This window comes from Marmota monax, unplaced genomic scaffold (genome assembly GCF_021218885.2).
Source record: "Marmota monax isolate L192 unplaced genomic scaffold, Marmota_monax_Labrador192_F-V1.1 WCK01_AAM20220418_F8-fsc00253, whole genome shotgun sequence".
Classification (NCBI taxonomy): Eukaryota; Metazoa; Chordata; class Mammalia; order Rodentia; family Sciuridae; genus Marmota; species Marmota monax.
This window is the reverse complement of record NW_026695237.1, coordinates 837,751-853,142: the sequence shown is the minus strand read 5'-3', so window position 1 is coordinate 853,142 and position 15,392 is coordinate 837,751. Positions and strand designations below refer to the sequence as shown.

Here is a 15,392-nt window from a genome sequence, read left to right as displayed (position 1 = left end):
ATTATTGTATCATACAGATAGTTTAACTGCCCTAAAAAACCAATTGATTTTTTTCACATATTTTTTATTATAATTGTACATAATGGTAGATTTGTTGTTTCGTATTTGTAAATGTGCACAATAGAACAATATAATTTGACTGACATCATTCCTCAGTATTTCCTTCTTTTCCCTAGTTCCATTTCTCTATCTAGTCTATTGATTGCCCTTTGATTTTCATGGGACTTCCCTAATCCCTCCTTTTTCCTCTCTACTTCCACATATGAGAGGAAACATGCAATCCTTTACCTTCTGAGTTTAAAAGCTATCTGTTTTTATAAATAAGTTTTTTTTTTCTTTTTTTATCCTTGTAATACTGGAGATTGAACCCAGGGCCTTGTGCACAGTAGGTAAGTGCTCTGCCACTGAACTGTTGCCCCAAACCTTTTTATTTTATGTTGAGAAATGTTTTTGCTAAGTTGTCTAGGCTGGCCTTGAACTTAGGACTCTCCTGCCTTAGCCTCTGGAATTGCTGGGACACAGGTGTGTGTCACTATGCCCAGCATAAAGAAAGCCCGTTCTTTAATGCAATGTCTGTGTTTACTTTTGCACTATATTGAGTAGTTGAGACAGAAACTATATGCCCTGTAAAACCTAAAATAATTTATTATCTATTCACAAACAGAAAAAATTTGGGGACCCTGGGAATAGATGATTTCCAGAAAATTTCTAGAGTCTCTGATTTTTAAAAAAATAGTTTATATTTTTGATACCTTTATTTTAGCTATTTATTTTTATGTGGTGCTAAGGATTGAACCCAGTGCCTCAGACATGCTAGGCAAGTGCTCTACCACTGAGCTACAGCCCCAGCTCAAGTCTCTGATTTTCTATTAGGCAGTTCTGCAATTTCACATCTGTATGCTCAGTTGTTTATATTTCTTCCCCATCCCATTCCTCTTACTTTGCCCTTTTTTTATGTGCTGACACAGCTGCCACTGTCCCAGAGCAGAGGACTGTGACCCTGGATGTTGACGTGAACAACCGTACAGACCGGCTGGAGTGGTGCAGCTGTTACTACCATGGTAACTTCTCCTTGAATGCAGCCTTTGAGATCAAGCTACACTGGATGGCAGTGACTGCCGCTGTGCTGTTTGAGATGGTGAGAACTTCATGCATTTGATTAGGGCCTTGTTTTGTTCACTTCTCAGAGGGGAAGGGGCTCTTAGTAGATATCTCTTTAATTATTTGGTTCAGGCTCCTATTACCTTTTCATCCTATTGTAATAGCCTTAAGAAAATTAAACAGTAAAACATTCAAACGGGGTACGAGTTAAGGTTTCTCAACCTTGGCACTACTAACATCTGGTGCCAGATAATTCTCTGTTGTGGGGTGCTGTAGGGTGCATTTCTGTTGTGCATTGTAGGATGTTGAACAGCATCTGGCCTTTATCCACTAAATGCCAGTAGCACACTTCCACAGTGATAACCAGAAATGTCTTCAGAAATCAGCACATGTTCCTAGGGAAGGGGAAGTATTGCCTCCAGTTAAGAATCAGGGGTCTGGAGTGAAAAGCAAGTCTCTATTTCACCATGTGCTCTGGGACTTCCATCTAAGAGTAACAACTACCATTTAGTTTAGTGTACTCCTAAGGAGATTCTCTGCATAGACAAAATTTTGCTTCTTGTTTTTTTAATTGGGATGGTAATGTAGGATGCATGCTTTTTCCACCCAGTACCTGTGTGTCTTCCATATCAGCACAAATAAATCTGCCTTATTTTTTGTTTGGGTTTTTTAAAAATCATTGCTTTTTTTTTTTCTTTTTTTTGGTGGTGGTGGTGCTGGGGATTGAACCCAGGGCCTTATGCATGCAAGGCAAGCACTGTATCAACTGAGCTATGTCCCCAACCCCTTTATTTTGTTTTTAAGGGCTACAGAATTTTGGGTTATTCCATAATTTATGTAACCAATTCCTTGTTAATGAGCATAACTGTTGTTAATATGTGAGTTCTCAAACAAGGGTGATTTTGCGTCTCAGGGGCATTTGACAATATCTGCAGACCTTTTTACTTATCAAACATGGTGAGGGTAGGAGTACTACTAGCATCTAGTGAGTAGAGACCAGGGTTGCTGCTCATTATCCTAAAAAGCATAGGACAGCCCATAAACAAAGAATTAACTGGCCCAAGGTGTCACAAATTCCAAGGCTAAGAAGCCTTATTTTAACTAGTCTTTTTGCCTGTCTTTCCTCCCTCTGTTCTGTCCTGGCCTGACTCTCTAATCAGGACATTTACTCGTCCCACGCTAAGAAGTAAGTCATCCCTGGCCATTGCCCATCCTGGTCCAGTGCCTGTTAGAATAAACACTCCTTATCCAGGCTGCCACTATCTTCCTGGAGCCTTCCTCAATCATCATCACAGTGTGCTACTCCTATTATACACTCTGATTTACCCTTCAAGAATATTTTTCTGTGGGTAAGCTGAGCCTGACTCCACTCTAACAGCAGCCTAAGCATTTCATTACACAGCTGTGAGAACATCTGGGAAGTTAAAAAAGACATACCTTATATATAATCAGAGATATGATAAATTATTGTATAATGGTGTATTAAGAATTGTAATGCAAAAACAAACAAACCAACCAAAAAAATTAAAAAAAAGAGTTCACTGAAAGATGAAAGATGACCTAAGAGGAATGAGCACAGCACTGACTGGAAAGTTTTATTGTAGTCTTGGTTTGTCCCATAAGATACTGTTTCCTGGGGCAGAGTTTTGTGTGGGTCTTGTCTGCCTGGCACAGTCAGCCTCAATATATGGTGTTATCATCTTTAAGACCCTTCCCTCAGAAAGACTCACCCAGGAAGTATCCTAAAGATCCAAGTCAAGCTAGGCTCGTCCTGCACAGCTTACAAGGACACTAGCCTCTCCTTAGCTGGTTGACACCAGGATGATGCTCCCTCCAGGCAAAATTAACCCCTGACCCACTAGGCATCAGCATTTTCCTTGCGTGACCTACCTAATGACTCTATCTCAAAACAACAAGACCATAGTAGTCACATGTACACACACAGTTGGGCAGAAAAAAACATGTTTTTTTTTTTTTCCTCCAAAGAGTTTAGCAACTATCTTTAAAAAGTATACATTTCATATCTATACATGTCAAATCCACTCAATGCTGCTAATGCTTTAGGTGAATTTTTACCTTAAGGCAATGTTCACATTTGTTGTGAGATTTTATAAGGATAAATATTACCTAAAATAAAAATGTTGACTCAGTCTTAGGAATTAATTTGATCAAACCAGAGATCTTGGTTCTGTTGTTACGAGAGTTCCTGGGAAAAGATCTAAGAATAATTCCCTTCAACTTTTAACATAATTGTATTTGTGTAAGTTAAGGTATGGCCCATACTGTTTTTTTTTTATTTTTTATTTTTGGCCAGGTCTAGCTGGGATTGTAGTCACTCGCCACAGTGTCTAAATAATTTTTAACCTGTAGCTGAGTGGCTGAGGTGAGAGTATCATCTGAGCCCACAAGTTCAAGACCAGACTGAGTAACATCCCAGGACCCTGTTTGGAAAAAAAAAAAAAAAGTAAATAAAATAATATTTGACACAGATCTCATCTGTATCCCAGAGCCTCATCTTTTTTTAATGGCTAAGTATTGAACCCAGGACCTCATTGACGCTAGGCAAGCACTCTACCACTGAAACATACATTTCCAATTTCAGCTTTTTTTTTCCTTTTAAAAGTATACATTGGTTTTATGGTTAATAAAAGTATCACAAAAGCTCAAAAATTGTTCCATATAGGAAAATGTTATTGATGGGAAGAAGTATGTCTTTCTGCCCCAGTAATTCTCATTTTTGGTCTTCCATCATATGGCTTTGGGGAATTTCCCAGAGAGTGGTTCTGATTCTACATGTCAGTGCTGATCACTTTTGACAGAGGTCACCAGAGTCCTCTCCACCCTCTGTCATATTCGTCTCAGGCAGTTTAAGTGGATTTTTTTTTTTCCTATTTGATGCTTTGGACTTATTAAATTCCTGATACAGGGTAATTTAGCACGACTTAACCTATATCCTGTGACCTTCCTCCAGTATACCACAGAATAAGAAGGGTTTTAGTTCTGTCCAGGCTGTTTTTTTTTTTCAAAGAAAACTCTGATGTTGTAGCAGCATGGGCCATGAAAAGGAACTTTTGTTTACATCACAGTTTTTTTGAGTATATATCAAGGAAGTGAAATTGCACTGTTTTTTTTGTCATAGGCCTGTTTGTAACCAGGGGACATGTGTAAATGAACATACCAATCACTGCATGCCACAGCTCTGGCAGGTTTGCTCCTTGGGAAGTATTTCTCTTGTCAGCAAGAACATGGAGATGACACTCTTTTTTCTGTACTTTCTGCTAGGTCCAAGGTTGGCATCGAAAAGCTACCTCCTGTGGCTTTTTGTTGGTACCAGTATTGGAGGGTCCTTTTGCACTTCCCAGCTACTTGTATGGCGATCCCCTGCGAGCCCAGCTCTTCATCCCGCTCAATATCAGCTGCTTACTCAAGGAGGGCAGTGAACACCTGTTTGATAGTAAGAGCTACTTCCTTCTGAATGTCATCTGCATCTCTCCTCAAGGACACCTTTCTGGCTATCTAATCATCACAGGCTAGTGAAAAGGGAGAGCCTTTCTACAAGGACCCAAAAGGATCTGGATTTCTATCTCATTCCTCATTTAGCAACTGGGTAACCCTGGATAAATCACTTAATATCTCTGAGACTCAAATCCCTTATTCCTAAAACAGGATTGACCAGAGCTGCCTTGCCAATCCCAAAGGCTATCTTAAGACCTGAAACCCTGGTGGGAGAGGGCATCATGCCCTGTAACTCTCTAGCAGTACTACTGTCCTCCCACACCCTCCTTTCATTTGCTTCAGCCTAGCTGGCTTGGGTTTCAGGGATTTGAACCTTGTGGGAGGCTTATATATGCTGTTCTGTGTAAAAAGATCCAAAAGAGGGGTATTGAAAGCAAAATAGGAAACAAGTTTTATTGGACAAAGCTGCAGTGTGTCAGCCCTTGGAGCCTTGAATGTGGCTCAAGTCCTGCATCTCAAGGAAGACAAGCAGTCTCAAGAAAGATAGCAGTACTCATCAGTTCAGAGCCTTTCTCCCAGGAAGAGGGTCATCAGTCAGAAAGGGAGCACATGGGACCCACTCTAACCTACCATTTGACCATAGTCCATCAGGTTTATGACAGATTAAAGGATGAGCTCTACTTTATACAGTACATCATTCTTTATTACCATGCATTCATTGCAGATGAACTTATTTGTATAGCTCCTATGAATCTTCCCATGAGTTCACAGATGTTGTTTTTTAATATGAAAAGCTAGAGTTGATGCCAATATGTCAGGAGTCCTGGGATATAAAGATTATGAATGGGAAAGAAGTAACTTGAATGTAAGGGAGATGCTTTCTTGCTGCGCTCTTATAAGTTCATATCATGGCTGGCAGCAGAAAACCAGCCCAGAGGGTGAGGAGGTTTTGCCAGGTGGAGCAGGCCAGGTTCAGTGTTCCTGAGCTTTTCATGTGAGAGGCAGCTCTTTTGAGCATACAACCTTCTAGAGGCCTATCTATGTTTTTTTTTTTTTTTTTTAACTATTTTGAAGACTTTTTTTAATGTGCCAGGTGAGCCCCTTCCTGCCAGAAGTCATGGACTCTGAGATACATAGAGTTTACAGAGTCTCCACCTCCACCCTTACTGAAACAGCACAGAATAGCTCACGGGCCTGCATTAGAGGATATTTTTGTGCAAGTTGATGGTTTTTCTGGCCAGTTGTAACCCAGTCTTTAAGACCAGCATCCTCGGTTTGTTGCCAACATAGAGTCCTGGTTTAAAGGAATAAAGCCTCAAATTTAAGAATCAATTTTCCTGCTTCTGGGCCTCCTTCTGGTACCGCTGTTGATCGGTGACGAGTCCTTGCTTCCCCAATGTTGAAGAATAACACCAGAGAAGCACACCGAGGCAAGGTTAGAGTGGAAAGTAGAGGCTTTATTAAAGGACAGCAGAAAAGACTTCTCCCGGAGGAAGAAGGGAACCCAAGAGATGGAATCCGTGGAAGTGTGGTTATTTCCCCTTTTTATAGTTCTTTCAGTGATGGAACTTAGGTGGGAAGGCCTGAAGGGTGGGGCACAGGTGGGGCAAAGAAGTAATCTTTATTAACATTTCTTTGGGATGGGCTCTGGGCCTTGGGCTTTTCCGGACTTCTTTAACATTCCAAGAGTTGTTCTGCTTTTCCCAGAATTCATTTTTAACATGGCCTCCATTTTGGATCTTACTCGATATTAAACCCAATTTACCTAACTACACTGACTTCCTAACTTTAAATCTGGCTTCACTTCTGTTATCTCTGCTTTTGCTAACAGTGAATTCAGAATCTTAAAAATCTGACAAGCATGTGCTGTCTTTGTGTGTTTTCCCATTAAAGCCAAAACCATTTTCTTTTTTTCCCTATCGTTCAGAATCCTCAAATTTTCCTTAGGTAGAAAGTTCCAAATATGGAAGAATAACGAAGCCACCATAGGCATCCCTATTTTTGGGTTGACTGTGCAATGGCTGCCCCAGCCCTCAGCACCTTCACCCCAAGAGCAGCCCAGGCTCTGCCGCCTGTTGCTATGTGACAGCCTGTTCAGCTCTCCCACCTCACTCAGCTCTTGGTCCATAGCAGCAGTCTTGCAGGAGTGAGGCTGGATAATGCAGTGGCTGATGGTGAGGGTACCAAAGTGCTCTGTTTCTCCCCACCACCCTAATTTCCTTTCAGAAATTCATTTTTATGTTTACTTGTTTCAATTCTCTTATCCCTAACATGGAGCTTGTAATATTTTCTTTCCCTCTAAGGAAATGGAAGATTGGTAACATAAAAACATGTTTTTTTTTTTTGTTGTTGTTGTTGTTTAGAAGTAGCTAATATGCATTTAAGGTTTGTCTTGTTTTTGTATTTAAAATGCTCTTTTCAGCTTTTGACATGAGATATCATTAGAATGATTCTTATTATTAAGCAGTTCACACTGGCTTCTGAGGATTCATCACTTTACTGGATCCTGCTGTAGCTCAGGGGAGGACATGGTGAACACATACATGTCCTTTCTTTGACCTTGGGATGGAGGATGATCTTCCCAAAAGAGGTTGTGTGGAAAAGCAGCTTATGCTCAAGGAGCAATAACTGCTAAGAGTAATGAAGGGCGCAGAAACCCAAATGCAGGCAAAATCTGTGATCACAAATCAACATAGAATCTTTTGTCTTACAGGCTTTGAACCAGAAACATATTGGGATCGAATGCATCTTTTTCAGGAAGCCATTGCACACAGGTTTGTCCCTTAGCAAGAGGCATTAGTAGGAAGGAATCAGTATTTATCTCCAATAGCAATTAGCAAAGTGAAACCCAGTTTGTTTTGTTCCTGGGGAAAGGGATCTCTTCCACTAATGACAGATTAACTACTTATCTCCAACAAGACTCTTTCTGAGATAAGCACTACCCTGCCAGTTCCTGTTTTTTTTTTTTTTTTTCAGACTTCATTGCCTTCTTTCAGTTGAGGGAAGATTTTAGAGCTCTCTCCCCAGCCTCCAATGAGAGCCTCAGTCAAGCTATTTAGAAGATAACACAAAATGGAAATATGTAAAATTTGAGACCCTTAACACATGTTGAAAAGACAATGAATGGTTAAAAAGCAATAGATGAGCTTATAAATATTTCTTGACACCTAATAAGTGTGCTAGGGAAAGCCTTCCCTAGGCTTAGCTGTCTCCCCCAGACAAGACCAGCAACCACACTGTCTCAGTATCACTAAGTTGGTGTCCAACTGCTACTTCATGTTAATCATGGTGAAAATCAAACCTCCTATTTTGTTTCATTAAACTTCTTGCTACATCTTGTTCAGTGTCATGTGAAATATACCTCCCCTACCAGGGATTCTCAGGTCTTTCTACTCTAATTACTCCATCCTTTTCTCCTGAACACTGTATCAATCTGTTACAATGATTTGGGAGCCCTGGAGAGCAAAGGTATGCATTTTTCCCTTTCACTATGCTTAGCACAGTGCCTTGCCCAAACTGGCTGTTTTTCTTGCCATTTTTCCATGGAGTGAAATTCTAAGGGGAATGTGGCTCTGAAATGATACATTTAGCCCATTTACAAGGTCCATCTCAAAAAAAGCTATGAAAAGTGTCCATCTTCCTTGGATCCCCTCTGCTCTGACTCCTATCTCCTTTAACTTCATCTGGGTAGCTGGGTGAGATTAGTACAGCCCCTTCCCTGGGATAGGAGCTCCTCGCCTTCACTGTAGTCCTGCCTTACATTCTCCCCAAGTGGGCAGTGAAATAGTCAGGGACTTGTGCTGTGTGATTAATTTTTTTTTTTTTTTTAATAAAAGATGTTCCTGGTAACTTAAGAAAGAAATGAAGCAAGAATACTCTGGTCAGGCTGATTCATGCTGAGTAAATCATTGAACTTGATTGGAAAGTAGAGAGGAAGCAAAGGCAAAATCCAGACCATTCTTATATATGATAGATTCAGTTTGAAGATGAAAAAGCTTGCAGTGCATATTTGCCTATCCATTTAATTTGCACATTTGATTTCCTATATTTTTTTTTTTTTGTAAATTCTTAAGGAATACCAGAGTAATGCCAGCTTCTTGGATAAAGGCTAGTAATCCCTCCTGGGGAGCTCAGCGCAGAATAGGAGACAGGAAGCTTATCTCCTTAGCACTGCCTTTGTTACGTAAACCTCTCAGGCTTAGAGGGCAGGCGCCACATCTGTTAGCATGTCCTTTATAGCTCTTAGCAGTTAGGGCTATAATAAATGTGCTTTATGGAAATAGAAGAACCAGAAATAGAACAAGTTATAGATGAATAATGGCTCCTCCTGCTCATTTCCAGAGTGCAGCAAAGCAGAGAGTCCCAGGTTGTTGTTCCTCACTTTTAAAGAAAGAATTTCAATTGAGATATTTCATTCTATTTCAATTCAAGGCCTTTATTGAGTACTTTCTAGATGCTTAGCCTGAGAACAGTGGGGAAGGGGGAGAAGTGTGACTAAGGTAAATTAAGATGGGGAATGTATGTGGGTGGGTGTTGCAGCCAATTAGCACCTGGGATAAATTCCAGCAAGAGGCAGAGGGAAGACATAGGATGAGATGGGGAAACCTACAATGGGGAGGGCTACTGGGATAGCTGGGGATGTGGCAGGAGAAAGGGTTGGCTGTATGAAGAGTGCATCAGGTAGAGGGGCTTTCATTCATTGAAATCATATGGTTGACCCAGGAGATGAAAGGTGATGGGGCACAGGAGAGCTGGAGAGCTGCTTTATGAGTAGGGGTAGAGGTTGGGGAATAGAGAGGGTGAAATAAAGCAGCCTGCTTGGTCCACCTTGAATGAGATCTTTTCATATACCTTTATCTCAAGCAGTTAGTCTTATTAGCCACTCTTTCCCCTTGTCCCTCTAGCTAAGGAGACCTTAACCAGTATACTTTCCTGTCCTTCCCTTAGGTTTGGATTTGTACAAGATAAATATTCTGCCTCTGCATTTAACTTCCCTGCTGAGAACAAGCCTCAGTATATCCATGTTACAGGTGAGGAACTATGAGCAAAAAGGTTGATTAGGGAGGACTCTGGCAGGTGCATGAGCCCTGAGGGGCCTGGGCTTGTTTAGAGATCCCTTTCCCTGTTCTGAACTTGTGGTGGCAGAAGCATCTCAGCCATCTCCAGGTGCTTCCTGGTGGATACTATACAGGCCCTGCCTTTTCCCTACAGGAACAGTGTTTCTGCAGCTGCCCTACTCCAAGCGCAAGTTCTCAGGGCAGCAGAGGCGGCGGCGGAACTCCACCAGCTCCACCAACCAAAACATGTTCTGTGAGGAACGAGTTGGCTATAACTGGGCCTATAACACCATGCTTACCAAGACTTGGCGCTCTAGTGCCACAGGGGATGAGAAGTTTGCAGATAGGCTGCTGAAAGACTTCACAGATTTCTGCATCAACCGTGACAACCGACTGGTTATGTTCTGGACGAGTTGCCTGGAGAAGATGCATGCCAGCGCCCCATGAAGCCAGGCCATACAGGGCTCAGAAGGCTATGCACATGCTGGGGGCCAAGGGTTCAGGTCAGGCTCTGGGTGTCAGGTGTCAGTTTGCCTCTGCTGGTGTGTAGGGGCCCTAACTTTTTTGGGCTCCCACAAGTATTCTATTCTAGAGAAGAAAGACTTGGGCAGTGGCTGCTACTGCCACCACCACCCAGCTCCCATCAATAAGTGCCCAAAGCAGGTGGGAGGCACAGATTGTCCATGGGAGGGCTTTAGTATCTGGCAAAGGGGGCAAACAGTCCCTATGAATGTCTTTGGAGAAGGGGTGTTCCTGTTAGTATCATTTTCCTCCACCATCCATGGACAATTGGAACAGAATCTGCTGCTTCCTGCCCAGGAGTATGCACTGTGTGTAAGAGAATTCTGTGAAATAATGTACCATAGACTCGAGCCAACTATATATACCTGTACATACCCGAAGGAAATAAAGCTCCATGTGCAGCATCTCTATTGCCAGCCTCATTCCTGGCAGCAAAACCCCCACATGGAGTGGGAAGTTGTGCCTGGTCTATGCAGTAACCACAGATGATGAAGACTTCAGAATGGACTTCCTCAGAGAGGGGCTGTGAGTTAACTAAAAGATTTGTTTTCATAGGCCCTTGGGCAGAAGTAAGGTTGCTTCTGATCAAGACTAGTGAGCAGATAGTACCATACAATAGGTAACTAACTGTACACTTTTGCTATTGAAGATGGATCTTGCTGAGTATACCCCATTCTGGCATGCAGACATCATGGCATTCTGAAAAAATGTCTAAATGCCTCTATTTAATTCAACTTCAGTTTGGGTCCTACCATTTAACAGGACATATCTCAGCATCATGCCTCAAATGATGGGCTGGGGGGCTGCCGTGTGGGGTTTGGGGGTCTCACAGGTGGGAGGGACGATGGTAGCCACTTCTTCCTCTTCCATCTCTCCACGTGGAGTTAATCACTTGCCCTGTTTATTTATCTCCTCGATACCTTACAAATCCATCCATTTCTTCCCAGGCCTTTGAAATCCAGGTCTCCTTTGCCTTTATCTTACATTCCTAGGAAAACTTAACTTGCCTCTGCTTTTGCTTCTGGCCATTTTTTACTAGGAAGTAGGGGGCATTTTTTTAAAAACCACTCCAATTTTGTCTGCCACTTATTTTAGAATTCTTTGATGACTTGAACTTCAAAAACCATAGATTCAGTCTATGGATGTAGCTCAGTGGTAAAGTGCTTGCTTGCCTAGCATGTTCTAGGCCTTGGGTTTGATCCCTAGCACTGCCCAAAACAAGAATTTGGCCTGCCCAACCTGCTCTCTGGGCTATTTCTAGAGCTACCCTTGCCATTATTCAGTCCCTAGAACTTAGACTTGACCAACTCAGAACCTTTGTACACAAGATCCATCTGAACTTTTTGCAGCTCCTAAGGCGTATTTGAGAGAACGGTTTTGTTAATACATGTGAAGATGTAGTGGTTAATTCCTGACCTGGAGCCTTTTCCCCCCTTTCCTTCCCTTGGACAAACCATTGCTCCTTTTCATCTATAAAATAAGAAGCTATATCTTGGGGTAGTTGGAGGAGCCAAAGATAGATGGATGTGAAAGGATTTACTAACGAGAGGTAATAACAGTGATTTGCTCTCTGGTGGCTCTTCTCACATTCCTGGATAGGAGTCTTCTTCATGCTCTCAAGCCAGCTTCCTGAGTGATAAGTGCTGGCACAGCTGTTGGTGCTCTGTTCACACCATATAGAATGACCACTGGTGTTCCTCAGTATCCAGTGTATGAGGCTATCATTTGCCCCTACTTTCTGCCACTCTTCCAGAGATGATCCAGGAGAACAGGGACAGAGAGTGATCTGGCAGAAGAATGGGCAGCTGGTGAGTTAGGATACTGTGTCATTTTTCTGTCAGAGCTGGACCCCAAACACACTGGCCCATGAACCCCAGCTTCCTGCTTGTTTGCATTCCTCTTTTTTTTTTTTTTTTTTGGTATCAAGGGTTGAATTCAGGGGTATTTAACCACTGAGCCATATCCCTAGCCCTTTTTATTTTGAGGCAGGGTTCTTGCTAAGTTGCTTAGGGCCTTGCTAAGTTGTTGAGGATGGCTTTGAAGTTGTGATTCTTGTGCCTTAGCCTCCCAAACTGCTGGGATTACAAGTGTGTACCACAGTGCACCTGGCCTCTGCATTTCGCTTTTTGATGGGTATTTCCTCCCACCCACTTCTGCTAGCCAGAATCTTGAATCTTAATTCAGTGTCTTCCTCTTCCATCATCATTCAGTTTTCCCACCTATCCATCTAAACTTTTTCTCCGACCTGCCCACCTCCTTTCATCCCTGCTGCCCAGGTGCTGAGAATGGATGATTTGGTTAAACATTGATATGGTTTGAATGTATCCCCTGCCTCCAAATTTCATTTGTAGTATCATTAAAATTTGGGTGGTAGGGCTTTTGGAATGTACTAAGGATTAAATGAGATCATGAGGGTGGGGCCCCAAGGATGGCATTGGTGACTTTATAGAGGTGGAAGTGAGACCCCAGCTAGCATGTTATCTCTGTCTTGTCATGTGATGATGCTCTTTGTTCTGTTGTGATGTAGCAAGAAGGTTAGTATAATGCTCTTGGATCTTAGTGTCCAGAACCAGGAGCCAAATAAACTTTTATTCTTTATAAATTACCTAAATTTGGGTATTTTGTTTTGGCAACAGAAAACAAACTAAGATGTATGGCAGATGTGTGCATTCAGACCAGGTGTATGTATAGATGTGGATAACCATGCCTTGGTATAGATGAAAAAGTAGCGGATTTGGCAAGAGGACCTGGGTTTGAATTTCAACCTTGCCATTTGTTAGCTGCAAAAATTTGGGATGGTCTGTCTCCTGAGCCTATTTCTTCATTTCTTCCCTTTCTCCTCAACCCCTGTACACACACACACCCACACACACCCCTCCTATTGTTGCTCTTTTATGCAGTGACATTGTACTTATCTGCTGACCATTTCAGCTCACTTGGCTGGGTATTTCCTGAAGGCAGGTACCAGACCACCAGTCTCTGTGTATCTCCCTTGCACTATAAATTCTGGTGTATACATTTAACAATACTTGCCATTAATTTCTATTTCCTATTTCCATTTCTGCTTAGACATGAAAAGCATCTAGTCAAACCCTGGGATAGGTTCTGCAAAACTTACCTGTTATGTGTTCATGGTTCCCTTTGCAGCTGGTACCCTTGTGCGAACTCCTTAGATTAGAGGGCATTACAGGGCAGGGCCCCTCTTAGGTGATTGGGTCAGTCTGTGGCACTTTGTGAAACTGGATCAAAGGCCCCTCTGCCTGTTCCACTCATGAGTCTGCTCAAGCTGTAAGACTGGCAAATCCTACCACTGCAGGACTGGCTGCGTACTTTGCCATAGGCTGCTATGGTTTGAATTGGTCCTAGAGTTCATGTATTTGAAACATAATTCTCTGTGTAGCAGGGTTGAGAAATGGGATGCTTCAGAAGCCATTTGCTCATAAAGACTCTACAGTCATGGGGCTGGGGTTGTAGCTCAATGGTAGAGCGCTTGCCTCGCATGCATGAGGCCCTGGGTTCAATCCTCAGCACCACATAAAAATAAAGATATTGTGTCCACTAAACAAAAACAAAAACAAACAACTCTATAGTCATGAGGGGTTACTACTGTTACTATGGGAGTGGGTTGTTTATTGCTAGAATTGGGATTCTTAGAAAGGTGAATTCAGCCCTCTCTTGTCCTCTTGCTTTGTGCCACAAGATGACACAGGAGAGAGGGCCTCACTAGATACTAGTACCTTCACATTGATCTTTTTGATTCTTGAACTAATAAATTTATCTTCTTTATAAATTATCTTGTCTCTGGTATTCAGTTATGTATGCACAAAACATTCTGAGACACAGATCCAAGCAAAGAGAAAATGCAGAAGTCCTTATGTAAAAACCTGAAGGAAATTATTAGTATATGTACTGAATTATGAAACTTTTCCCCTTAAAACGTTTTATTTCTTATACAACATAATACAAGTATTGAAGGTATATGAGAAGTAACATAAATTTATACATTATAAATAATATTTTTGGTGACAAACTTTATATTCTACAAAAACACTTTCCCAATATTAGCTTGATATAAGTTTTTTTGGCTTACTTTTATGTACATTTGTTAATTATATCCATGAAAATGTATACTTTTAGCAATTTTGCTAATTGATATACTTGAAAGCAGCATCAGTCACTTTTGGCAACCGCAAGATAACAAATAAGTTTAATAATTTATGATTCAGAAGAGGATCTTTTCTGTTGCTTTAACTATGAATTGAGCTTGTGAGGGATTTTCCTGGGCTGGAACAACACCAGATAAGTTTCTGATCAATTAGATAATATAAAAATATAATCAATATCAAAATATAAACTTTATTATACCTGTAGCTGATGATTCTTGTGGAATAGTTTTTCTAAAACAGTTTAATTCTGCAAACAATTTTGCAAAAGTCTTCCTTTTATTGAAACATTTTTTTCATCTTTATGGAGGTAAAATTCACAAATAATATTGCATATTTTAAGGCATACAATGTGGTATTTAGATGTATATATACATTGTGAAATGATTGCCACAATTGAGCTAATTAATACATCTTCCAACTCACGTACTTATCTTCTGTGTATATGATAAGAACATGTGAGACTTACTCTCTAAACAAATATCCAGATACAATACAATATTATTAACTGTAGAACACTTGCTGGAGATGAGCTCTCTAGAGCTTATTCATTCCACAGCCATGAAACTTGGAAACCTTGACCAACAGCTCCCTATTTTCCAAACTCCAAGCTTGTGGTCACCACTATCCTATTCTGTTTCTATGAGTTTAACTCATTTAGATTCCATATCTGAGGGATATCACTTCTTTTTCTGCTTCTTTTACTCAGCATAATGTCTTCTAGTTTCATAAATATTGTAAAAGATAGGCTTTCCATCATTTAAAGGGCTGAAAAACTTTCTAGGCATAATATGACTGCCATGTTATTGTATGCAAGGAAAATATTTTTAAAATATGCCAAGAAAATTAAGACTATTTTTCTCTATAGAGTTTTTCAGTAGAGTGTATTTTCAATATAATATGAGTAAACCTTTAAGGACAATTCTTGGGGATACTGTGACATAGATAGGGCATCAATGTGAGTCATTTGCAGACAGGTGTGGCCCAAAATGGACACAACCCAGCCACATGCATGTCTGGAAATTTAAAGGAGTAAAAATAAATTGCAGCTACACACTAAAAATACATTGCCACGGCTAAGAACCAAATCTGT

At 41.1% G+C, this 15,392-nt stretch overlaps 1 protein-coding gene across 6 annotated transcripts in view; it reads left to right on the top strand.

Moving 5' to 3' along the window:
* Depdc5 (DEP domain containing 5, GATOR1 subcomplex subunit) overlaps nt 1-13,929 on the top strand; it is a 161,690-nt gene extending 147,761 nt beyond the window's left edge. For all 6 annotated transcript variants that reach the window (XM_046439464.2, XM_046439462.2, XM_046439463.2 and 3 more), the window contains 5 exons: nt 969-1,138; nt 4,384-4,555; nt 7,271-7,331; nt 9,505-9,587; nt 9,769-13,929. In XM_046439464.2, the coding sequence (XP_046295420.1) occupies nt 969-1,138; nt 4,384-4,555; nt 7,271-7,331; nt 9,505-9,587; nt 9,769-10,061 (779 nt within the window). In that variant the 3' untranslated portion in view covers nt 10,062-13,929. The remainder of the gene's footprint in view (nt 1-968; nt 1,139-4,383; nt 4,556-7,270; nt 7,332-9,504; nt 9,588-9,768) is intronic.
* The last annotated feature ends 1,463 nt before the right edge of the window (nt 13,930-15,392 follow it).